We start from the raw sequence: 23,049 nt of genomic DNA on the forward strand, positions 1-23,049 counted from the left end.
AAAGTCCTGACTTCGAGTCCCACATACATGGTCGTGGATGTACAGTGTTAGTGAGTCCTACACTAAAACGAAATAACCATCGAATACTTTCAAGTTTTTCATAGTCATCTATCATTAATTGATTCATATATTCAACTATTTAACAGTAATAGTTATACTCATTAAATGAATATCTCAAATTCTCTTGTCAATAATTTATTCAATGGTTAAGATCATGAGTTCGTTGAGGCTAGACCATTATGGAAAACCTGGAAGCACTGGACGGCCATTTTGTCCTATTGTGCGCATCCACGACCTCGCCCCCTGCGAGATTTGAACCCAGGACCTACTAGTTTTGCTTCCAGATTTTCCATGATGGTCTAGCTCCAACTGACTCATAATCTTAACCATTGAAATTACTATATTATCCACAAAGCCTATCTGATATTAATAATTTATTGATTTATATTGATTAATCTAATAAATAATAAATAAATAATTATAATAATCAATTAAAATTACAAGAATATAATGAATTGAATAATTGAATAGATAGAAATGAATAAATGATTAAAGATTATAATCTGTCATTAATAATTTACATCTCAGTTCATTGTTCCTAAACTATTCCATATACTAAATAGGATGTATATACCTTATCATTTATTTGAATAGGTATATTATGCTTGAAGCGATGATGAGTTCACCTAATCTGAGAATGTAATAAACACTCTATGACACGATCATCAATAAGCGAGCTATTCTGATATGCCTCAGCCCTGCTAACTAGAGAGAGGGATAGAAAGAGGGAGAGAGAGAGAAGAGTCCAAGTTCGGGAGAAAGGAAATATATTCCACAAGCAACCAGAAACACGAACAATAACAATAGGTACAAATCAAATGTATCTATACAGTATAAAATTATCCTTGGGAAGTGTTACAAAATAGCATACGGAAAGATACAACCAACCAATCTTCCCAAGTGGGAAATACGACATGAAGATGAAAATGTGCGCTTTTGACGCGAACAAACAAGAAATTCAGATTTTTAAAATAAAATTACAAAAGTAAGATATTTACAAAGTGAGTTCTGAGAATTCTACATCCTCAACAATGTACAATTAAGCGAAGGATTTCATACAATTAGTTCCCTTTATGAATCCATCAAATTGGCAACCTATTTAAATATCTAGGCTACCGGTTCCTTCTATATGAATATTTCAACAAATTATCTGTCTCCTTGTATGCTTTAACAGATCAGGTGAGTTTGTGAAAAGTTTACAACCTTTCATTATACAAGTAACAATAAAATACAGTGAGACTATAATTTATGAATGATCTATGAGCAACGCTAGACTGAACTTAAGAGTGTTCTCCTAATAACTATGACCAAATGAGGGTTGTAAACCTGTGTGCAGAATTAGAATTATGATTTACAGTTGATGGTTAAGGACAGGAATTAAATTTGGGGTTTTCATCACGAACTGACATCAACTATAATGCCAAAACTTTACTTAGACAAATAGATGAGTGAATTTCGCGCCAAAATTCATAACCTGTTATCTTATATTTGATTGGTTCGTCCATAAATTATAGTTTCGCCTCTATTACCACTCTGTTAGATCAATCTTTGTCATTTTCTTTATTTTGTTATATGATCTTTCCTTATTGAATTCTTATTTTACGTACATTAAAATCACCCCTTCACTCATATATTTCACTTAAGTTATGTAAACTCTTCAAATCTTATTCAGTCATTAGATAGCTCATTCTATCAGTTCTTTTTAAATCCAGGAATCTTATGCAAACCCTTCATAACGACCAGCATTCTCCAACTCACTCTGTCCTGGGCCTGCTTTTCTAATTCTTTCCAATTTTTGTTCATTTTTCTCTTGTCTATCTCCATTTCCCGGAGTATTGTGTTCTTTGGTCTTCCTCTCCTCCTTTGGCCTTGAGGATTCCGTATGAGGGCTTGTCTTGTGATGCAGTTGGGTGCTTTCCTCAATGTGTGTCCTATCCACTTCCAGCGCTTCTTCCTGATTTTTTCCTCCGCTGGGATCTGGTTTGTTCTTTCCCACAGTTGGTTGTTGCTAATAGTGTCCGGCCATCCTGCATATATAAATAAAGAGTTATTACTGATCATCTTTATCATTCCAATTCTTTACATACATCTATGTCAGTTGTTTCACACTATATCCTACCTCAATGCAAAACTTTCAATACATATAAATGGTTATAAGCAACTGATGAGAAACCATAAAATACGATGGATTCATATTCTTCTGCATTGATGTTAATTCCAGCTTTATTTAAATGGACAATTCCTATTCAATTATAATATCAGTTTATCATAAATCACTTTCATCCAGTGTTCTATTTATTTTATTTAAACACTTAAATATTAGTACGATGGGGCACCGGATACATATGCGTCACACAAATCAAGTGATTTGTGTGAGGGCTGGGATACTGCCTAGGTCCCCAATCCAAAACAGGTGGTTTCCTTAGGTAGCCACAACCCGAAACTTCGACTTGAAGCTCTAATCTACAAGATAGTGGAGCAGCTTCACAAAATGCTGTCCCATGGTACCCGGTGATCAAAAACAGGTACACATGCCTTTCATACTCTCAGGATACTGGAGCCTATGTGCACTATTGATTTGAAATCATTGTTTTCCAACTCCCCTAGATGGTTCCTTCATATCTGTCGACCCGGTTAAGGCGTCGGAAAATCACTTTTCGTCCTCTCAACTTCGTAAACAATACTAGTCGCGCGAGAAGGCATCCTAGTATAGTTTAGTATACTGAGCTATATGGTTTAACCACGAAGCATTCATTATCTTTCTGGACAACATTATTAGGAAGATCTTCAGATAAAAGTGAGCTATTCAAGTCACTCCGTATTTGACTGATAGCTTATTCCGTCGAACTTGATCTTAATCGTTTATTGTTTACCCTTATTCTGTTGTAGTGAACGAGGACACAAATTGGTTAATTACAGTATTAGTAAAATCCGATAAACATATAGTACATTCTTTATTTGCAAAATGTCAATCCATTGTCTTAAACTTGACTGTTCCTCTTGCGAATATCAGTCAATCGTCTCAAACTTCATTGTTCTTGCATTTCCATACAAATTGCTTATTGTTCCCGTTCTTTCTTCCTTAATCTTCTTGACCTTCTGCTCCCAGACATTCTATTCCTGACTAGCGTTATATACTACTTTTGTAGATATAAGTAACACACACCGAAGGAATGCATAATGATGAAGTTTCTAGTAGTTTTTGATAGTTCACTTATTATTCAGATAATCGTTCATGAACTGAATTGAAGAAAATCCTCTGTAAATATAATCTTAAAATAACATATGTGATAATGAAATCTTTACGCTTGAATTTCTCGAAATTTACTAAAACCTGAAAGAAATTCTTAGAATCACTGAATACCATAGTGACTGGTAGGATTCCTCAAGGGATTTCCTTTTCGTTGAATGTCATTACTAGTAGTGAGTAAATGTTCTACTGGTATAACCTTAAATATGAAATCTGAGGACCTCCAGAGGGATAGTTTGAACAACAGGACCAGAGAAAAGACAAACATATTGTCTTGAAGGGAATATCATGAAGCATGTATAGTTTTTATGACTTATTTCCTAGTATTTGTTGAATAAACCATGTATTCTTAGTATCTAATTTACAAATATCATAGTTCATTCACTTGATATTGTTTGATTGTATTTTCCCATTATTATTTAGGATTGCCATTGGTCAGTCTCTGGTTGACATATGTGCATCCCATGTGAACTGTCTCGATAATCCCTTAAGTCATAACCTTCATAAGCAAAGATGAATAATGGTTAGCAGTGGAATCCAGAACACGTGTTTCGTCCTGTATCCCAGAGTTGATATTCACTGCATAACCTGAACCCATTATCGTTCGCTTCAAACTCTCCCGCGTTATCCACTTAGCTGGTTACGAGTCAAAGAGTGGACATGAACTCTGAGATGCAGGCTTATCCAACTGACGAGTTTCAAATAGCATGAAACACGTATACTGAATTCCATCGCTAGCCATTATCCATCTTTGTTCATAAATATCATAGTTAATAAGCAATAATGGATAGTAGCTAGCAGTGGAATCCAGGACGCGCGTTTCGTCCTATTTGGGACTCGTCAGCTGGATGTACCTGCATCTCAGAGTTGATGTTCACTCTGGGACTCGAACCCAGTACCACTATCCATCATTAAGGTTATCGAGGCATACACACAGTATGCACATATGCCATTAACAGACGGATCAATTGCAGTCTTAAACCTCAATGGGAAGATACAAGCCAAACAATACCAAGTGTATCATACTTAGTGTTTTCATTTAAGAAAAAACCCTCGATTTCTCTTTAACATTTGACCTTTTATCCGATAAAACAAAAAATCATAAATATTTATGTTTCTTTTTTGTTTCGTAAATCATTGAACGTTTCATTCTATTTAGACTAGTACAATCAAAATGAAGAGAAATTCTCCAGGAAACGTTGACGGACGGAAGTGAAAAAACAAACAAATAAACAAACCATCATTTAGTTCAAATGAATTGATGCATGATTAACTAATTTATTGAATAAACCATAGGAACTCATTCATTCATTGTCTCATCTTAGATAAGACGACTGAATGCCAGTATGATTAATTCATTTCTGCTTCGATGAATACAATTAGTGATGAACGAATCATGTAAATCAAATTAACGTGATAAATAGTTCAATTCATCTTAAAGAATTTTGGAAATAATAACAAACTGATCTTCCTAATTACAAAGATGGATAATGATTAGCAGTGGAATTCAGGATACGCGTTTCGTCATATTTGAGACTTGTCAGCTGAATGTACTTGCACCTCAAACTTGATGTTCACTTTGAGGCTCGAACTCAGTAACGTTTACTTTAAACACCATCACGTTATCCACTTAGCTACTGAGTCCAAAATACTCACAAGCTTGTGCAATGTGGTAAAGTTCTAATTCATCAACGCTGAAATGTATGTACATTCAACTGACTAATAGTAAATGGGACGTAATGCTCATCATAGATTTCAGTGTTACTTGCAATTCATTTTTAATTTGAATGCAACCTTTCAACTTTTCAAAGTTTAAATGTAAGTTCACTTAAATCTCTGTGAACAGTTTTAAAAACTTATCACTTATCCACTAAATTTCAATTAACATATATGTATTCTGTCACTTTGTACTTTATAGGTTGTAAATATTTATTTTCGAGTAATCTTTGGCTGAACTTGGAACTCGTCACTGTACATCAACCCCATTAATTATGAAAAGGCATTCGACAGTGTAGATAGGAGGACATGATGGAAACTTCTTCGACACTACGGAGTTCTTGAGAAGATTGTCAATATTATCCGGAACTCATACGACGGACTACAGTGCAAAGTAGTGCATGGAGGACAGCTGACAGATGCATTCCAAGTAAGGACCGGAGTCAGACAAGGCTGTTTACTCTCTCCCTTCCTCTTTCTTCTGGTGGTCGACTGGATTATGAAGACCTCGATATCTGAAGGAAAACACGGAATACAATGGACAGCTCAGAATCAATTAGACGATTTGGACTTCGCAGATGACCTAGCTCTCCTATCGCATACACATGAACAAATGCAGATAAAGACAACCAGTGTGCTAGCAGTCTCTGCATCAGTAGGCCTCAACATACACAAGGGGAAAACCAAGGTCCTCAAATTCAAAACGAAGAACAGCAATCCAATCACTCTTGATGGCGAAACTCTGGAAGATGTAGAATGCTTCACATACCTGGGAAGCATCATCGATGAACAAGGAGGTTCAGATGCAGACGTAAAGGCGAGGATTGGCAAAGCAAGGGCCACATTCCTACAATTGAAGAACATATGGAACTCAAAACACCTTTAAACCAATATCAAAGTGAGAATCTTCAACACTAACGTCAAGGCGGTTCTACTGTATGGAGCTGAAACTTGAAGAACTACAACAACCATCATCAAGAAAGTACAAGTATTTATAAATAGCTGTCTACGCAAGATACTCAACATCCATTGGCCGGATACCATCAGCAAAAGCCTTCTGTGGGAGAGAACAAACCAACTTCCGGCTGGAGAAGAAATTAGGAAAAGACGATGGAAATGGATAGGACATACATTACGCAAATCGTCAAACTGCATCACGGGGCAGGCCCTAACTTGGAATCGTGAATGTAAGCGGAGAAGAGGAAGGCCAAAGAACACATTACGTCGGGAAATAGAAGCATATATGAAAAGGATAAATAACAACTGGACGGAGCTGGAAAGGATTTCCCATGACAGGGTTGGATGGCGAATGTTGGTGAGTGTCCTATGTTCTTTCACGAGGAGTAACAGGCGTAAGTAAGTTTGGGTGACTTAACTAGTGCTTATCTGATAAAATAATACAGGTAGTGATAGTAGTAGTAGTAGTAGTAGTAGTAGTAGTAGTAGTAGTAGTAGTAGTAGTAGTAGTAGTAGTAGTAGTAGTAGTAGTAGTAGTAGTAGTAGTAGTAGTAGTAGTAGTAGTAGCAGCAGCAGCAGCAGCAGCAGCAGCAGCAGCAGCAGCAGCAGCAGCAGCAGCAGCAGCAGCAGCAGCAGCAGCAGCAGCAGCAGCAGCAGCAGCAGCAGCAGCAGCAGCAGCAGCAGCAGCAGCAGCAGCAGCAGCAGCAGCAGCAGCAGCAGCAGCAGCAGCAGCAGCAGCAGCAGCAGCAGCAGCAGCAGCAGCAGCAGCAGCAGCAGCAGCAGCAGCAGCAGCAGCAGCAGCAGCAGCAGCAGCAGCAGCAGCAGCAGCAGCAGCAGCAGCAGCAGCAGCAGCAGCAGCAGCAGCAGCAGCAGCAGCAGCAGCAGCAGCAGCAGCAGCAGCAGCAGCAGCAGCAGCAGCAGCAGCAGCAGCAGCAGCAGCAGCAGCAGCAGCAGCAGCAGCAGCAGCAGCAGCAGCAGCAGCAGCAGCAGCAGCAGCAGCAGCAGCAGCAGCAGCAGCAGCAGCAGCAGCAGCAGCAGCAGCAGCAGCAGCAGCAGCAGCAGCAGCAGCAGCAGCAGCAGCAGCAGCAGCAGCAGCAGCAGCAGCAGCAGCAGCAGCAGCAGCAGCAGCAGCAGCAGCAGCAGCAGCAGCAGCAGCAGCAGCAGCAGCAGCAGCAGCAGCAGCAGCAGCAGCAGCAGCAGCAGCAGCAGCAGCAGCAGCAGCAGCAGCAGCAGCAGCAGCAGCAGCAGCAGCAGCAGCAGCAGCAGCAGCAGCAGCAGCAGCAGCAGCAGCAGCAGCAGCAGCAGCAGCAGCAGCAGCAGCAGCAGCAGCAGCAGCAGCAGCAGCAGCAGCAGCAGCAGCAGCAGCAGCAGCAGCAGCAGCAGCAGCAGCAGCAGCAGCAGCAGCAGCAGCAGCAGCAGCAGCAGCAGCAGCAGCAGCAGCAGCAGCAGCAGCAGCAGCAGCAGCAGCAGCAGCAGCAGCAGCAGCAGCAGCAGCAGCAGCAGCAGCAGCAGCAGCAGCAGCAGCAGCAGCAGCAGCAGCAGCAGCAGCAGCAGCAGCAGCAGCAGCAGCAGCAGCAGCAGCAGCAGCAGCAGCAGCAGCAGCAGCAGCAGCAGCAGCAGCAGCAGCAGCAGCAGCAGCAGTAGTAGTAGTAGTAGTAGTAGTAGTAGTAGTAGTAGTAGTAGTAGTAGTAGTAGTAGTAGTAGTAGTAGTAGTAGTAGTAGTAGTAGTAGTAGTAGTAGTAGTAGTAGTAGTAGTAGTAGTAGTAGTAATAGTCGTCGTCGTAGTAGTAGTTGTAGCGGTAATAATAATAATCCCAATAGTGTTTGATTAAGTAACCATGATTAGTTATTTTATAACACTTGATTTTGATTGGTCAGTTCAATTTGTCTTCACTGTGATTGGTCAATTGAATTATGATTTAATTTAACAAAACAAATCAAAGAGTGAATGGGATTTTTTTCCCCTTCAAAATATTAGTTTTTACAAAATATAATAAATGTTAAAGGTTCAAATTATTCACCATATACTGATTACAGTGTTAACTACCTAATCAAAATGTGAGTTCATCCATGTAATCTAATGACTTGAATTATTTAATGTAATGTATTACTATTATTGTTAATGGCTTTATTCAATATTATATTGTTTGGTACAATGCAGAACGCTCAGCACTAAGTATCTCAACAAATTTCGGTTCTGTACTTCTTGATCGACCATTGTGATAACTATTGAGTGGTCATTAGTTAGATGTTATCAATTTTGGACTCGAAATCTGGATAATCTTTATTCTTTTCGATGTATATTACTAGGAACCACAATGTCTCTGATTGAGTTTTATTGTAACTTGTACAATGAAAAGTTGTAAGCTTTCCATAAACGTTTTTGATTGAGATCATGAACCGATTGATGCTAGACCACCATTGATAACCTGAAAGCACTGGACGGCCATTTCGTCCTATTGTGGGACTCCTCAGCAGTGCGCATCCACGATCCCGCTCGCGGGATTCGAACCTAGAACCATCGGTCTCCCGCGCAAACGCCTAACCTACTGGACCACTGAGCCGGCATCCAATGAATCCAGGTTTCCAGAGGTGGTCTAACAACAATCAGTTCATGATCTCTATCAAAAACTTAATAATCTCCAAAACCCCCATACTGGTAATTTCCATAAACGTACCAGGATTGGTTTTGAGACTTATAGGCATAATGACGTATTAAAACAAACGAAAGAAACAGATATTTTCTGGAAATATCCAGATGACTGGAACAGGTAGCCTAGGTATAAAAGCAGGCCGCCTTGAAATTAATCGCAGATATATTGTAATATGTCTTGATTTTGTAATACTTTGAGAGTGACTATGATGATTTGTAGAGATTTTGTATAGCTTATTACTTTTTGAGCATGGATACGATCCTGTATGTGAACATTGTATCCTCAACATGTTGGAGAGTTTTAGAATACATTTGATTAAAAATTACAAGTTCCCGATGAATCTCTTAATGGAGATTTCATTCGAAGAACTATACAAACTTGTAAGTATGATTATCAAACATTCTGAAAATGAAGTCGTCTAAAATAAGATTTTTTCTCTGAAAATTAGGTGGCTATAAAAAAACTAAGCTTCATCATCGTTATAAAACTATAATCATATCAATATAAATAGATTATTTATCTTTGATGAACTTCAATTGAAATGAAACATGCACTTCACTTATAATCTCCTCAACAGTGATTATCCACGATTCTCCTAGAATCTACTATATTCGAGAGCGAAGACGAAACGGCCTTCTAGTGCTTCCAGTTTTTCTATGGTAGTCTAACTTTAATTGACTCATGAATTCAACTATTCAATTAAATGACAGTTAACGCTTGAATCAGAGAATCAAAGTAAGAAACTAAATAGGGTTCTTCTTAAGTTAATAAAACTAAACGACAATAGTAGCCATAACTAAAATTTTCGAAATTCAATAGTAATGTGGTGAACATGAACACGAGAGGGGATAATCGAATGTATTTAAACACGAGATTATTGAAGATCTCATTAAAATCTGAGAATCATATAATGAATACTTCATTTGTCTGAAACTTGACTGTTCCTTATGCAAATATTAGTCTATCGTCTCAGATTTCATTGTTCTTGCATTCTCATATCAATTGATTTCTAATCCCGTTTTTTCCTTCATGATCTACTAAAATACATTCTATTCCTCACTATTGTACATACTACTTATATGAATATAAGTAGCTAATATCACAGTAATAATAATTTATAGTTTATTTAAATGAATTTTTAATAATAATGATGAATACTACTTACAGATGTCTTATTTAATTAAGTCTTTCTACCTAAAGTTTGTGCTGATGATGTCGTTCTAAAGAAAGATGAAAGCTCCACGACCGAACCATCCAGCTCAGAGAACAAAACTCTATCAAAATCATTATCATGTCAAACTGAATAGTTCTGTTGGATACAAAAAAGTTAATATTCTGCATTGAAATGATTATTTAATCATTATATACATTAATAAAGTGAATTTAGATAATTAATCAAAAGGAATTCTGCATTCAAACCGAATAATCCATTTCGATATGAAATGCAATTTTGTTATTTATTCAAAAATGGATACTGACTAGCAGTGGAATCTAGGACGGGCATTTCGTCCTATTTGAGACTCGTCAGCTGGATTTACCTGGATCCTGAGTTGATATTCACTCTGAGACAGTAACTCAGTATCGTTCGTTTCAACTCTGGGATTCGGGTGCATCTAGTTGGAGAGTCCGAAATAAAATGAAATGCGAGTTCTGAATTCCACTGTTAGACACAATCCATCTTTGCCTATAAAGCTCGTGACTTAAGACAATATCGAAGCAGTCCTCATAGGATGCACATATTCTAATAAGACACTGATTAATTGCAGTCCTAAGCATCAGTGGGAAGATTCAAGTAAAATAATACCATTTGAATTTGTCATTTAATGTTCATTTATTTAAACTTAGAAGTACCATTCAAATGATCTAAGCATTAGAACATCTTACTTATTTCAAATTATAGTAGTGTATTAACAACTAAGTGGAGAAGATCAATTTATTGTTGCTTGGCAAAAACTATAAAAATCAAACATTAAGTGCATCAGTATTGTGTTTGATCTATCTCATTATTCTTCTTATTTCGTACAAGTTAATTTTGATTGCTTTCTGACTATCTTTCTATTCTGCCGATTAAGTCTATTTACTACCTAAATCCATCAAGATAAGTATTATACACCACATTATTAGAAGTTTTTATATTTCAAACGATTAAGCATACATCCACGGCGCCGCTGAATTCGGACCCAGGACCTAACAGTTTCGCGGCAGACGCTTAACCAACTAAACCACTGAGCCGGAATCCAACGGTGTTAATGTCTACCTTCAACCAATCCGCGAGACTGATAGGTCCCAGGTTCGAATCTCGCGGAGGGCGGGATCATGAATGAGGAGTCCCATACTAGGGCGAAACGGCCGTCCAGTGCTTCCAGGTTTTTCATGATGGTCTATTTTCAATTGACTCATGATTTCAATCAGTGATATTTCTAAAATCTCCACGAAACCCCTTCTGATTAAATACACATTTGGTTTGAACACCTAATCACCGTATTTGTTTTTTGATAAATACAGTTATGTAATTTCTTACACTTTAAGTGAGTTCGATCGCTTTCTAAAACATTTAGTGATAAGATTTTCGAATGTAAAACTAAGTCTTCAATGGTGGTCTAACATCAATCGGTTCATGATCTCAATCAAAAAATTAGGAATCTCCACAACCCCTATACTATTAATCAAAATGTGCTCACTAGTGGCTAGCTCCGTGGGGGAATTCTCGGAGTTCTAGTGAGAAGCCGTGACCAGTGGAGCTAATATGTGCCGGGTAGAGACAGGTATCTATCTCAGCACAATAGAAGATGGTCGCGCAATTTCGTGGATTGGTTGATGTTAAACACTAACACCATTGGATGCCGGCTCAGTGGTCCACCAGGCTAAGCGTTCACGCTCGAGACTGAAGGCCCTGGGTTCGAATCCTGCGAGCGGGATAGTGGATGAGCACTGTTGAGGAATCTTACAACAAGTGGATCTAGTTTAAAACTTACATTGGAGGAATTTCAGTTCCCTGTCTACATTGGACTGATCTAACTGAATGCTGTCAGTTAAAATAAAGAATTTTAAAAAAAAACTCCATTTACTTAATGTGGAATAAAGCTCAACGGGATATCAAGTTACTAATTCTAATGAAGGCATTGAAATGTAGTTGGATATTACTTAACTTCAATATGATATATTAGAACTGACAATATCATGTTGATTACCATTAAACAATTACACTGTTAATAGTTGAATTCATGAGTTATTAAACCTAGAACACCATGGAAAATCTGAAAGCATTGGACGGCCATTTCTTCCTAGCATGTGACTCCTCAACAATGCACATCTACGATCTCGCCCGTGGGATTCGAAACCTGGACATTTTTGATAGAGAAAGTTTAAACGGTAATGTTAAAATTTCAATTACTCAGATTGTTGCTTAACAAATTCCAAGAAGTTTTTGAGTCCCATTAAGCACTTGTGCACTGTTGACTGTTTACTCTTGTTTCTTTGTGACGTTTGTACACAATAAGACTGCATTATATAAATTTGATTATTTATATTACCTTTGTACTTGATTTGTTTCATAACATTCAAATATAAACCGTGCACTATTCATTCACGTGTACCACGAGTAATCATCTCATTGAATGTAACTATTCAAATCTATCATTTCATTGAACTGCTTTTACAAGTTCTTAAAACTTCACAAATTCGATTATGCAGGAAACAGTGTAAAATAGCTGTATCTCAATAAACCGAAGTGCTGATAAATAATTACCGTACTTAAAATCAGTCAATATTAGAGTGAACAATCGTTTTTTTTTTTGTAACTTCATCGTTTATTGTGTATGACATAAGTCAAAATAAGACATTCTAGTGAACTTCCCTATTAATAATAGTTTACCCACATGTTCCATTCAAGTGTTGTACAACTGTAGGATGTCAAGTGATTTATCAGAAAGACTATAAATTATGAACAAACCAATCATGTAAGAGATAGCAGGTCACTGATTTTGGCGCGAAATTCATTCATCCATTTGTCTAAATAGAGTTTTGTTATTATAGCTGATGTCAGTTCATGATGAAAACTCTAAATCTAATTCCTAACCTTAATCATCAACTGTAAATTATGATTATAAGTTCTCACACTTGTTTAAAACCCTCATTTGGTCCTAGTTATTAGGTGTATACTCTCAAGGTCACTCTAGGTTCGTCCAATGGTCATCCATGAATTATAGTCTCATCTAATTATCTGATCCCCAAGCCTTATTATTATGTCATCCATTGAAAGCTACTGTAGATTGTTTATTCCATCAATACATTATATAATCTGTCATTGTATTGATTCACTTATATCTTTTAAATTGTTTTCCTTCTAAGTTGCTGATAAACTTGAATTTTTTAGTAAACTAACAAAATAAAGTTGTATTTTACTCAATTGCTTTTAGGAAAGTTGTTGCTTCAGAACTGGTCTGCGTCAACATTTTAACTAAGGATAGGGAATGAAGTAGTCGAACACGTTGACAACTTCACTTATCTTTGAAGTCTGATCAACCATAATGGGTTGGTGTCTGACGAAATCTCTGTACGGATTCAGAAAGCTCTTTTGACTTATGCCAATATAAGTTACCTATGGCGAAGCTGGGATATCCGTCTGTTAATAAAAGGAAGAGTTTACTGCGCGGCAGTTCGTTCTGTTCTACTTTACGGCTACGAAACGTGGCCATTAAGAGTAGAAGATACTCGTAAGCTACTAGTATTTGACCACAGGTAGCTTAGAAATATTGCTGGCGTCTGCTGAGATCACCAGGTAAGTAATAGGAAGGTTAGACGCAGGGTACTACAGAATGATGGCAAATCAGTTGGTGAGGTTGTGAATCTTCGTCGACTGAGATGGTTGGGCCACGTGTTACGTATGCCCGAACACCGATTACTACGACGTGCAATGCTAACCGGTGTTGGAGATAGTTGGAAGAAAGTTAGGGGTGGCGAAACCAAAACGTGGTATCGGTGCTTGAAGTTACTAACTTCTAGTCTGAGCCATGTTGGTAGATGAAGACTACTTGGTCTGGATCTGCACGGTTATCGTAACCAATGGTTAGAGTCTATGGGTGACATGGCTCAGAATCTATCACAATGGCGTCGGTGTATACACTCTCTGTCTTCCTTTTAAACTATGAGAGTGAAATTGCTTTATATCTTTCTTTCTACGAACTAATTCCTTCTTCCTGTACTATATCCTTATTGCAGTCTTTCTTTTATATATTACGACCACTGAATTAACTATTTCTATGAATCCGGTGTTCATCTTGCTGTGCTAATCAGATGTCACAATTTGGACCAATGCATATATGTGCCTGGTCCTACGTTGTAGCTGACTGACTGACTGACTGACTGAGAAAAGTTAGTTTAGAATGAAACACAATGTTACTTTTCTGAGAAATTTTTAGGCCAAATCGCAAGAAAAACTTGACATCAGATAAAGCTTTGAAAATCATTGACATAGTAACCATATTCTGTGAAGAATGTTGGTTTTAACACATTTGAAGTATTAAACTTTTAATACTGAGATATACAATAGAAAAACTTGTTTGATTTATAAGAGGAAGAAATCTTTAAACGAAGATCTTGTACTATAATGAACTGAATGAGATTGAAACCATAAGGGGTGAGACTATAATTTATGGACGACCTTTGAGCGACATTGGACTGACCTTGAGAGTGTCTACATAGTAACTAGGACCAAACGAGGATTATAAACCTGTGTGAAGGATAAGGATTGTGATTTACAGTTGACCGTTAAGGTTAGGGATTAGATTTAGGGTTTTCATCACGAATTGACATCAACTATAATCTCAAAAATTCCATTTAATCAAGCGGATGAGTGAATCTCGCTTCGAAATCCGAGACTTATTATCTTATGCACCTGATTGGTTCGTCCATAAATGATAGTCTCACCCCATAAAATTCTGCATCAGCTTCTTATAAGTATGTTACTCGCTTTGAAACCATGTAGTTCTAGGTTCGATTCAAACGTTTACACAGCTACTAAAAATCTTGACCAATGACAAAATGACTATCCATTACAACTTGGTTTACAATAATTTTCCAGTCAGTTTTAACTCGTTATGATAACTAGTTTTATAAACTTGACTGTAATTAGATGTTCAGCTATGTCACACAGCTTTGTAAAGTATTCAGTGGTTAAAAGTAATAGACAGTCACTTCTGGATATAGACTTTCAGATTGATCTGATGCTTCTCACAGTATTTAAAACTTATAACACTCAATATCTTGAATAGAGTAGTTACCATTTTATTATTTAGGCTATGACTAATCTGATGTTTACCATCTATCACATTTAAATAGACTGTCATGAAGTTTGATTCACAGAGACCAACCGGTTCATTTAAAATGGGAGATACCCTTTTCAAACAAGCTTCAACTTCCTTCGATAACCTACAATAAAAATGTTATTCATCACATAATACAAACAATATCAAATCAACAAGACTAATGACTAACATTCTAGTTGACTGACATAATTCCATGATCAATCATTGTAATCTTTGTAATGTAATTCAGAAATGATCGTGAATAGAATCCTTTTAAATTCTTATGAAATGCTCATTATGTAATAGTTTCATTAGTCGTCTTACATACAAACTAGTCTTTATTGTTTACTGAATAGATAAATGATGTTTATTTCATAGATTCAAATCATGAGTCAATTGAAGATAGACCACCATGGAAAACGTGGAAGCACTGGACGGCCGATTCGTCCTAATATGGGACTCCTCATAGTCAATCAAAATATATACTACTTAATAAATATACAGTAGTATTCTTTTTCTAATCTTATACTTTGAATATAAGTGGTAAATATAATAATAATAGTAAAAACTTGGTAAGTTAAATTCTCAACAGTGTGTGTCCACGACAATGCACACCAGCTCATTGGTCTAGAGATTAAGCATTCACCCGCGTGACCAAAGGTTCTGGGTTTAAATCCTAAATGCAGGATCGTGGATGCGCACTACTGAGGAGTCTCGTGTTAGGATTAAACGGCTGTCCAGTGATTCCAGGTTTTCCATGGTGGTCTAGCCTAAGTCAATTCAAATTCAACTATTACTACAATCTCCACAAAACCGCGTTTTGATGAAAATAATAATAAAAATATTTATTAAAATATAAAACAATAAAGAAAATTCTTGTAATCACATTTTGACGGAGTTTTGTGCTCTGAGCTGGATAGTTTGGTCGTGGAGATTTCATCGTTCTTCTGAACGACATTATCAACACAAACTTCAAGTACAAGTAAGGTGTTCGAATTTCTCCATATATGGTTCACAGCTTGTCCTGTAGACTTCGACGTAGACTGGTTCTTGTTGACCTTAAATAATGAAAGCTCCATGATCAAACCATCCTTAAATGATTAAGTCTATAAGTGATAGGGTTTCCATTGTTTTTTTTCTAAGAACTTCACCAGAAAGCTATTTACCATTGTATATGTAACTACCAATTACTGAACTGCTTGTGTTGAAATTTTATAGATCTTTATAGGGAGAATTTCTATTTGACTCAGTGTGGTACTCCACTGTTGAAGAATTTTAAGAATAGGACGGAAAAGCTGTTCATTATTCTTTGAAAACCTCCATTAGACCACCTTTTTCAAAACATCATTACATTAAAAGTATACGAAATATTGATGGATACTTCAGTGCTGTCAATTATGAAGCAGTTATCTACTTATGAAATTTCAAGATGGTTCCATAGTACAGCAAACTGACCATCGTTTAATATATAAACTATTATATGCTGGGTCTAAAGGTTAAGAACTGGCTGTAAGACCTGAAAGTCTTCGATTCGACCGCCAGTGAGGTTTTTAGCTCATACGGATAAAGAGTCCTGATGTAGCTCTCTTATGCTTTCCGGTTTTCAATGGTTGTTTAACTAAGTTCAACCTAAGATGTTTAATACAAAGTTTCCTAATATGTTTGATTTAATCACAATTAACATGGAATGTATCAAGTGCTATGTATTTCTAATTTCGTTTAGTTTTTGTGGTGAAACTGGAAATAATGTACGGCATAGTGTATGCCAAAGTAATCATTACTTATTCTTAAACTTTGAAATAAGAAGATAAAATCTCTAGTTGTCACAGTGAGAGGTACTAAGTTCCAATCTACCTAAAACATCAACTGGGATTTATAGAATTTTGAATGACGAGTTTGGAGGGAAACAAAACGCTTATCTTGAATTACAGCGCTTAAAAACATAGTAAAATGGTCAAGTGGTTTTTAGGTATCGTTATCTTACTTACTTACGCTTGTTACTCCCAGTGGAGAGTAGACCGCTGACCAACATTCTACAATCCACAATGTCTTGGGAATTCTTTTCTAGTTCCATCCAATTCTTGTTTATTTTTCTCATGTCTATTTCCATTTCTCGGCGTAATGTGTTCTTTGGTCTTCCTCTTTTCCTTTGGCCTTGAGGATTTCATGTGAGGGCTTGCCCAGTGACGCAGTTGAGTACTATCCTCAATGTGTGTCCTATCCACTTCCAGCACTTCTTCCTACATTGGAATCTGATTTGTTGTCTCCCACAGTAGGTTGTTGCTGATAGTGTCCGCCCAACGGATCCAAAGTATTTTACGTAGACAACTGTTAATAAACACTTGTATCTTCTAGATGATGGCTTTCGTAGTTCTCCAGGTTTCCGCCCCATACAGTAGAACTGTCTTGACATTTGTATTGAAAATTCTGACTTTGGTGTTGGTTGACAGTTGCTTTGAGTTCTAACTGTTCTTCAGTTGTAGATATGTTGCTTTTACTTTGCCGATTTGCGATTCATGAATCCACGTTAAATTATTTATGTTATTCAATGAACGTTTACAATGTCTACTACCGTGTATAGTGTTAGTTCGATCATATACGTACCATATGCAGGATGCATATTTAATACACTAGATCTTTCTTTTTAGTAAAGGCTTTCAAGTAAACTGATGTGAAATGGATAACTCCTGTCAACTAAAGAATAATAGAAAGTCGTTGATATTTCAGTTTAGCATATATCAACACTACTCACCTCCCAATTTAGTAAAGAATTTCCATATCTTGCATTGGTTACGATGCCTTAAGTTCACTCAATTAAAATTTTGATGGTTTACATTTTCTAACTTCAATCTATACATAATATAACGTAATCTTGATCTTATCTCATCAATGACATACTTTTTCATTATTGACTTAGTTAATTTGATCTGTCGTGGACTCTTACCAAAACTTTAGGAAATTCCGTTAGGATCTAGTTATTGATAGACTTGGAATGATTATTTACTCAGGTTTACGAACTGCAACTAAAAATGGTAATTAGAACTTTCGGCTTCGCAAGCAAATGCCTAATCTCTAGAACACTAAACTATAAGTCTAACTTGATTCATAATGAAGTATGATTACGCAATATTAGGAATCGATTGAATTTAAACTTGGTCATCATTCGATCACAGATTAGTGGTATAAAGATTTAGTGTTTACGGGTGAGACTTAAGTTTATAAGTTCCATTACCGATTAAGGAGTCGTGGATACACACTGCTGAGGGATCTCATGCTAGAATAAAATGCTCGTCAACTGCTTACAGTTTTCCGACGTTTGTCTAACATGGATCAATTCAATTCAACAATCTCCCATAGTGAATTTATACAGTCACCCTTCTTTAAAATACAGAAATATGTCTGATGCCTTTAAAATATTGAATGTGTTGTAACGGGTGTGACTGCAGGTTTTGATAAGCAGCGTTTATTGATCGATTCGGTGACAGTGACACGTAAAACACGTAAGGACGACCTAGTGCCCTGATTGGCCCTGCTTCGCTGTCTGTCCCAGCCAGTTGAGTCAAGAACACAAGTCACAGCCTCTGAGTTATGAGTCGTTATATTTCAAACATACTTTGTTTATATACCAATCAAGCATACCACATCGTACCATAAAATAGAAAATAACAATTTGTACAATATTCAACGAGTGAACAGATATCGACCAATAGGAAATGTCCATTTAAAGTCCAAGGACACCATTGGACTTAACATGATAATTATTGGTCTATTCCTCCGCATCCACAACAGAATGACCACTAAGCAATGCGCATCCACGATCCCGTCTCGCGAGATTCTAACTCAGGACCGGTAGGCTCTGGTTCGCGCGTGAAACCGATAAATCCTGGGTTCGGATCTCGCAGGAGGGGCGGGATCGTGGATACATATTGTTGAGGAGTCCCACACTAGAACAAAACGGCCGTCCAGTGCTTCCAGGTTTTCCATGGTGATCTAACTTCAACTGACTGTACATAAGTTTTTCATTTGCATACCGATTGAACCGACCCATCTGACTATAAGTTTGATTTTCAAGGAGTGATGGGAATTAACTAGATGCTACAACAATAAGTTTTTGACTGCCTTCTGTAATCTTTTGGATAGCCAAGTAGGGTAATGTTCGTAGATGCGCTTCGAAAGCGCTCGCTTCATGCAGCCAATATAACCTATTCCGCATGAGCTAGTAAACTGATAGAAGAGCATTAATTTTGCCGAAGTGTACAGTTTAAGTAAGTGAAATCATTGAAAAGAATTCAATGTCTCGAGTAGTCATTCACGTTTTATTTATTGAGTAGTTATGAAGTCAATTAAAGTAGTCTATGAAATGTTTGTGTACTGATGAGAATTTTTCACAAAACGTTACTGTGTAAATTATATCTCTATTCAGAAATATAGATTTTACTCTTTTCAGGTTTGAAATTACATCATGGATATCATATTTGCACGAGATTATAATTTATGGACGAACCAATCAGATCTACCATAACAGTTCTTGGATTTCGGTGCCAGATTCATTCATCCGTTTGACTAAATAGGGTCTTGGAAATTTAGCTGGTGTCAGGTCGTGATGAAAACCCTAAATATAATCCCTATCCTTAACCATCACCTGTAAATAAAAATCCTTATCCTCCACACTGCTTTATAACCCTCATTTAGCCCTAGTCAGTAGGTAGACATTTTCAATGCCACTTTGACGTCGCTCAAGGGTCATCCATAAATAATGGTCTCATCGAAACCGCTTTATTGATTGTAAGCAATTTTTGTTACTTGATTAGTTAATGACAATTTATGTGTAACTAACCGAGTTTGGAACAAAGAGTATAACAATAATGGTGTAATAAGTAGAGATGGATGATGGTTAGCAGTGGAATTCAGGACACACGTTCCATCCTATTTGGGACCCATCAGGTGGAAGTACCTGTATTCCAGTTTTGATGCTCACTTCGTGACTCGAACCCATTACCGTTCGCTTCAAACACTATCATTTTATTCACTTAGCTACTGAGTCCAAATAGGCGCTAGCAACCAATACAGAATGAATTATTACTGCCATGACATTCAAGGATTCAGCAAAATTAGAGATGAATATTCTCGAACAATAATTTCTATTGTATGACGATACCTTACAGCTGAAAAATGATTTTGGATCAAAACCAGTTCTACGAAAACACTCACTTTGAGCAAGTACATATACACTGTATTCAAGTCCCAAAGTGAATATCAACTCTGAGATACAGGTACATCCAGCTGACCAGTCCCAAATAGGACGAAATGCGCATCTTGAATTCCACTGCTAGCCACTATCAATCTTGGCATATAAGCATAACATTTACGAAAAACTATCCAACTGTTAAAATTACTATAATTTCCACAAAAACCCTACAGATACTAATCAACATATGTTCACTAATGACTGACTTCGTCAGGTTTTTCCTGAAGTTCTAGTGGGAAGCCGTGACCAGTGGAGTTTAACCAGGTCTGTTGTGAGATAGTAACTCTCTGAAGAAAATGGTAAGTATGTCGCTGAACTTTGTAGATTGGTTGATATTAGATAATTAACTCCGATGGATTTTAGCTCACTAGTCAAGTGGCGAAGCGCTTGAGTGCAAGACTGATAGGTCCTCGATTCAAATCCTACGAGGCAGGATCGTGGATGCTCATTGCTGAGGAGTCCCACAATAAAACGAAACGGCCCTCCACTTCAACTGACTCATGATCACAACTATTCAAATTACTATTTACTTTCATTTATTTTAATCTATTTATTTTTCTTCTTTATTTCTAGGTCAAAATTTCTATTATTTTTATCTATACTACTTATTGTTGATCCAATACAATTAGTCAATTCACGTTATATTGATAATACATTATTACGTAGTGTATTAAATTGTTATGTGGATTGTATACAAAATTCAACAAATGATATACAAGATAATAATTATTGTTATAATGAATGTTTTAATAATCCAAATGAAAAACGTGGTAAGTTTTTCATGTTAGGATAATGAATGAATAAAGAAGATAATGAAGAATATAAATGACACATTAAACTACTAATTATGTAGATCAGTAGTATATGTATAATTCAATGAATTGAATTGAATCAAAATGATGAAAATGTATTACATTTATTGAAATATATATATATATAGATTTATATATTCAGATAACTTTTTTCCTAATATGTGTTCGAACACGGGACAGATTGATCCTGGGTTCGAATCGTACGGGGCAGGATCGTCGATAATGCATTGTTGAAGAGTTGTATATTAGGATGATATGGCCGTCCAATGATTCTATGTTTTCTATAGCGATCTAGGTTTAATCGACTCATGAATTCAATTAATAAATTACTACAATCTTCACAAAACCCTTCTCTAGTTATAATGTTTATATCGACTATGTATTCTAGTGAATTAAAGATTACAAATAGTTCATTGAAGGCATAATTCTTTTCAATCATGGTTTAGTTGGTTATGCTTGTCACCCCCAATGGTGCATAGGCTGCCGACCAGTATTCTCCAATCTACTCTGTCCTGAGCCTTCCTTTCTAATTCCATCCAATTCTTGTTCATTCTTCTCATGTTTATATCCATTTCTCGGAGTAATGTGTTCTTTCGTCTTCCTCTTCTTCTCCTTTGGCCTTGAGAATTTCAAGTGAGAGCTTGCCTTATGAAGCAGTAGAGTACTATCCTGAATGTGTGTCCTATCCACTTCCAGCACTCCTTCCTGATTTATTCCTCCGCTCAAACCTGGTTTGTTCTCTCTCGGACTGAGCGCGCGTTTCAAAAAGGACAGTGATTTTGTACTTGTTGTGATTATCCTTGCTTTTGTGTAATTGTTGCATCAAAAGCATTCTTGGTCTACTTTATATTAAAGTACTTTAGTTAACTTTTGTAATCATGCTGAAGTTTGCCTTGTGGTACTCTTTTACTCACTGACTGACACTTGTGTTCATATTGTGCTTTAATTCTTAATCTGACTACAATGGTTGGTAGTACTCATAAATGTGTACAACCAAACTGTTTGTTCCCTGTGGAAAAAGGAATGAAGTGTGATGAATGCAAAAAGTGGTCCCATAAGATGTGTACCCGTGTAAGTCCCACCGCATACAAAAGATGCTCGAAGCCTAACTCACATTGGCTTTGCATGTTTTACTGTACAAATAAGAGGTTACTAATACATGAGGCCATGGGCCTATTGGCTTTGGCCTGTAAGAAGAACGATGGCGCATGCGCTGATAACACGAGCACTGACAGTGACGAATGTGTCAGTGTAGCACGTACTGTTACGAGACGCCTCAAACACCCGACTGTGACTGACAGAGAAGTGAAATCTCCGTTAACATTAACGAGGGGGGAAGCACTACCTGACATGGACATTGTTAATCATGCACCTTTAATGGGAACCGGAGATCTGGATAAAACAGTCACCGTTCCTAATAGTACCGATGTCCTGAAGGATGAAAAAAGGAGTCACAAAATGCACTAACAAAATCTGATGGTAAGAGAGAAACCCACCCTGGCGTGACTGAGAAGGAGAATCTAATCTCATCGAATATTGTGAACAAATTGCTGGAGTCAAAAGACTCTGATCTCAAAATTAGACACGCCCATGATTTAGAGAAGCTGGAAGAATATATTCGTAGTATCTTACCAGATAACTCTAAAGGAGTTCAGGTCAAAAAATTGGTAAGAATAGGCAAGTGGACCGAGGAAAATGTTGAACCCCGACCATGCAGACTCCTTAAGGCAATCCTATGATCGGAGAAGCAACGGGATCTCCTGTTGAGTAGTGCTCATACTCACGACAACTCCAACATCTGAGTTAGACCTGATATGTCTCTTGAAGATAGAATAAAAAGGAAGAAAGCACTAGCTGAACTAGAAACCCGTCGACAAAACGGTGAGAAAAATCTCCGGTTAATGGGTTTCCAGATAGTCATATCTTGGAAGCGAATGCTACCAAGGGCTGTGTGGATAGGCTGTTCTACTTAGGAGTTTTATCTACCAACGCTCGTAGTCTACGAAATAAGTTCTATGAACTAGAAGCACTAGTGGACAGGTTAAAG

At 37.2% G+C, this 23,049-nt stretch overlaps 1 protein-coding gene across 1 annotated transcript; it reads left to right on the plus strand.

The window, feature by feature from the left end:
• Nucleotides 1-8,002: 8,002 nt before the first annotated feature.
• MS3_00010869 (uncharacterized protein) lies at nucleotides 8,003-21,137 on the plus strand. Its single transcript, XM_051219279.1, has 2 exons — nucleotides 8,003-8,041; nucleotides 20,764-21,137. Coding segments are annotated over exons 1-2 (222 nt in total). The 5' UTR covers nucleotides 8,003-8,039; the 3' UTR covers nucleotides 20,984-21,137.
• Nucleotides 21,138-23,049: the final 1,912 nt, after the last annotated feature.

Source organism: Schistosoma haematobium, chromosome 4, assembly GCF_000699445.3.
Source record: "Schistosoma haematobium chromosome 4, whole genome shotgun sequence".
Taxonomy (NCBI): Eukaryota; Metazoa; Platyhelminthes; class Trematoda; order Strigeidida; family Schistosomatidae; genus Schistosoma; species Schistosoma haematobium.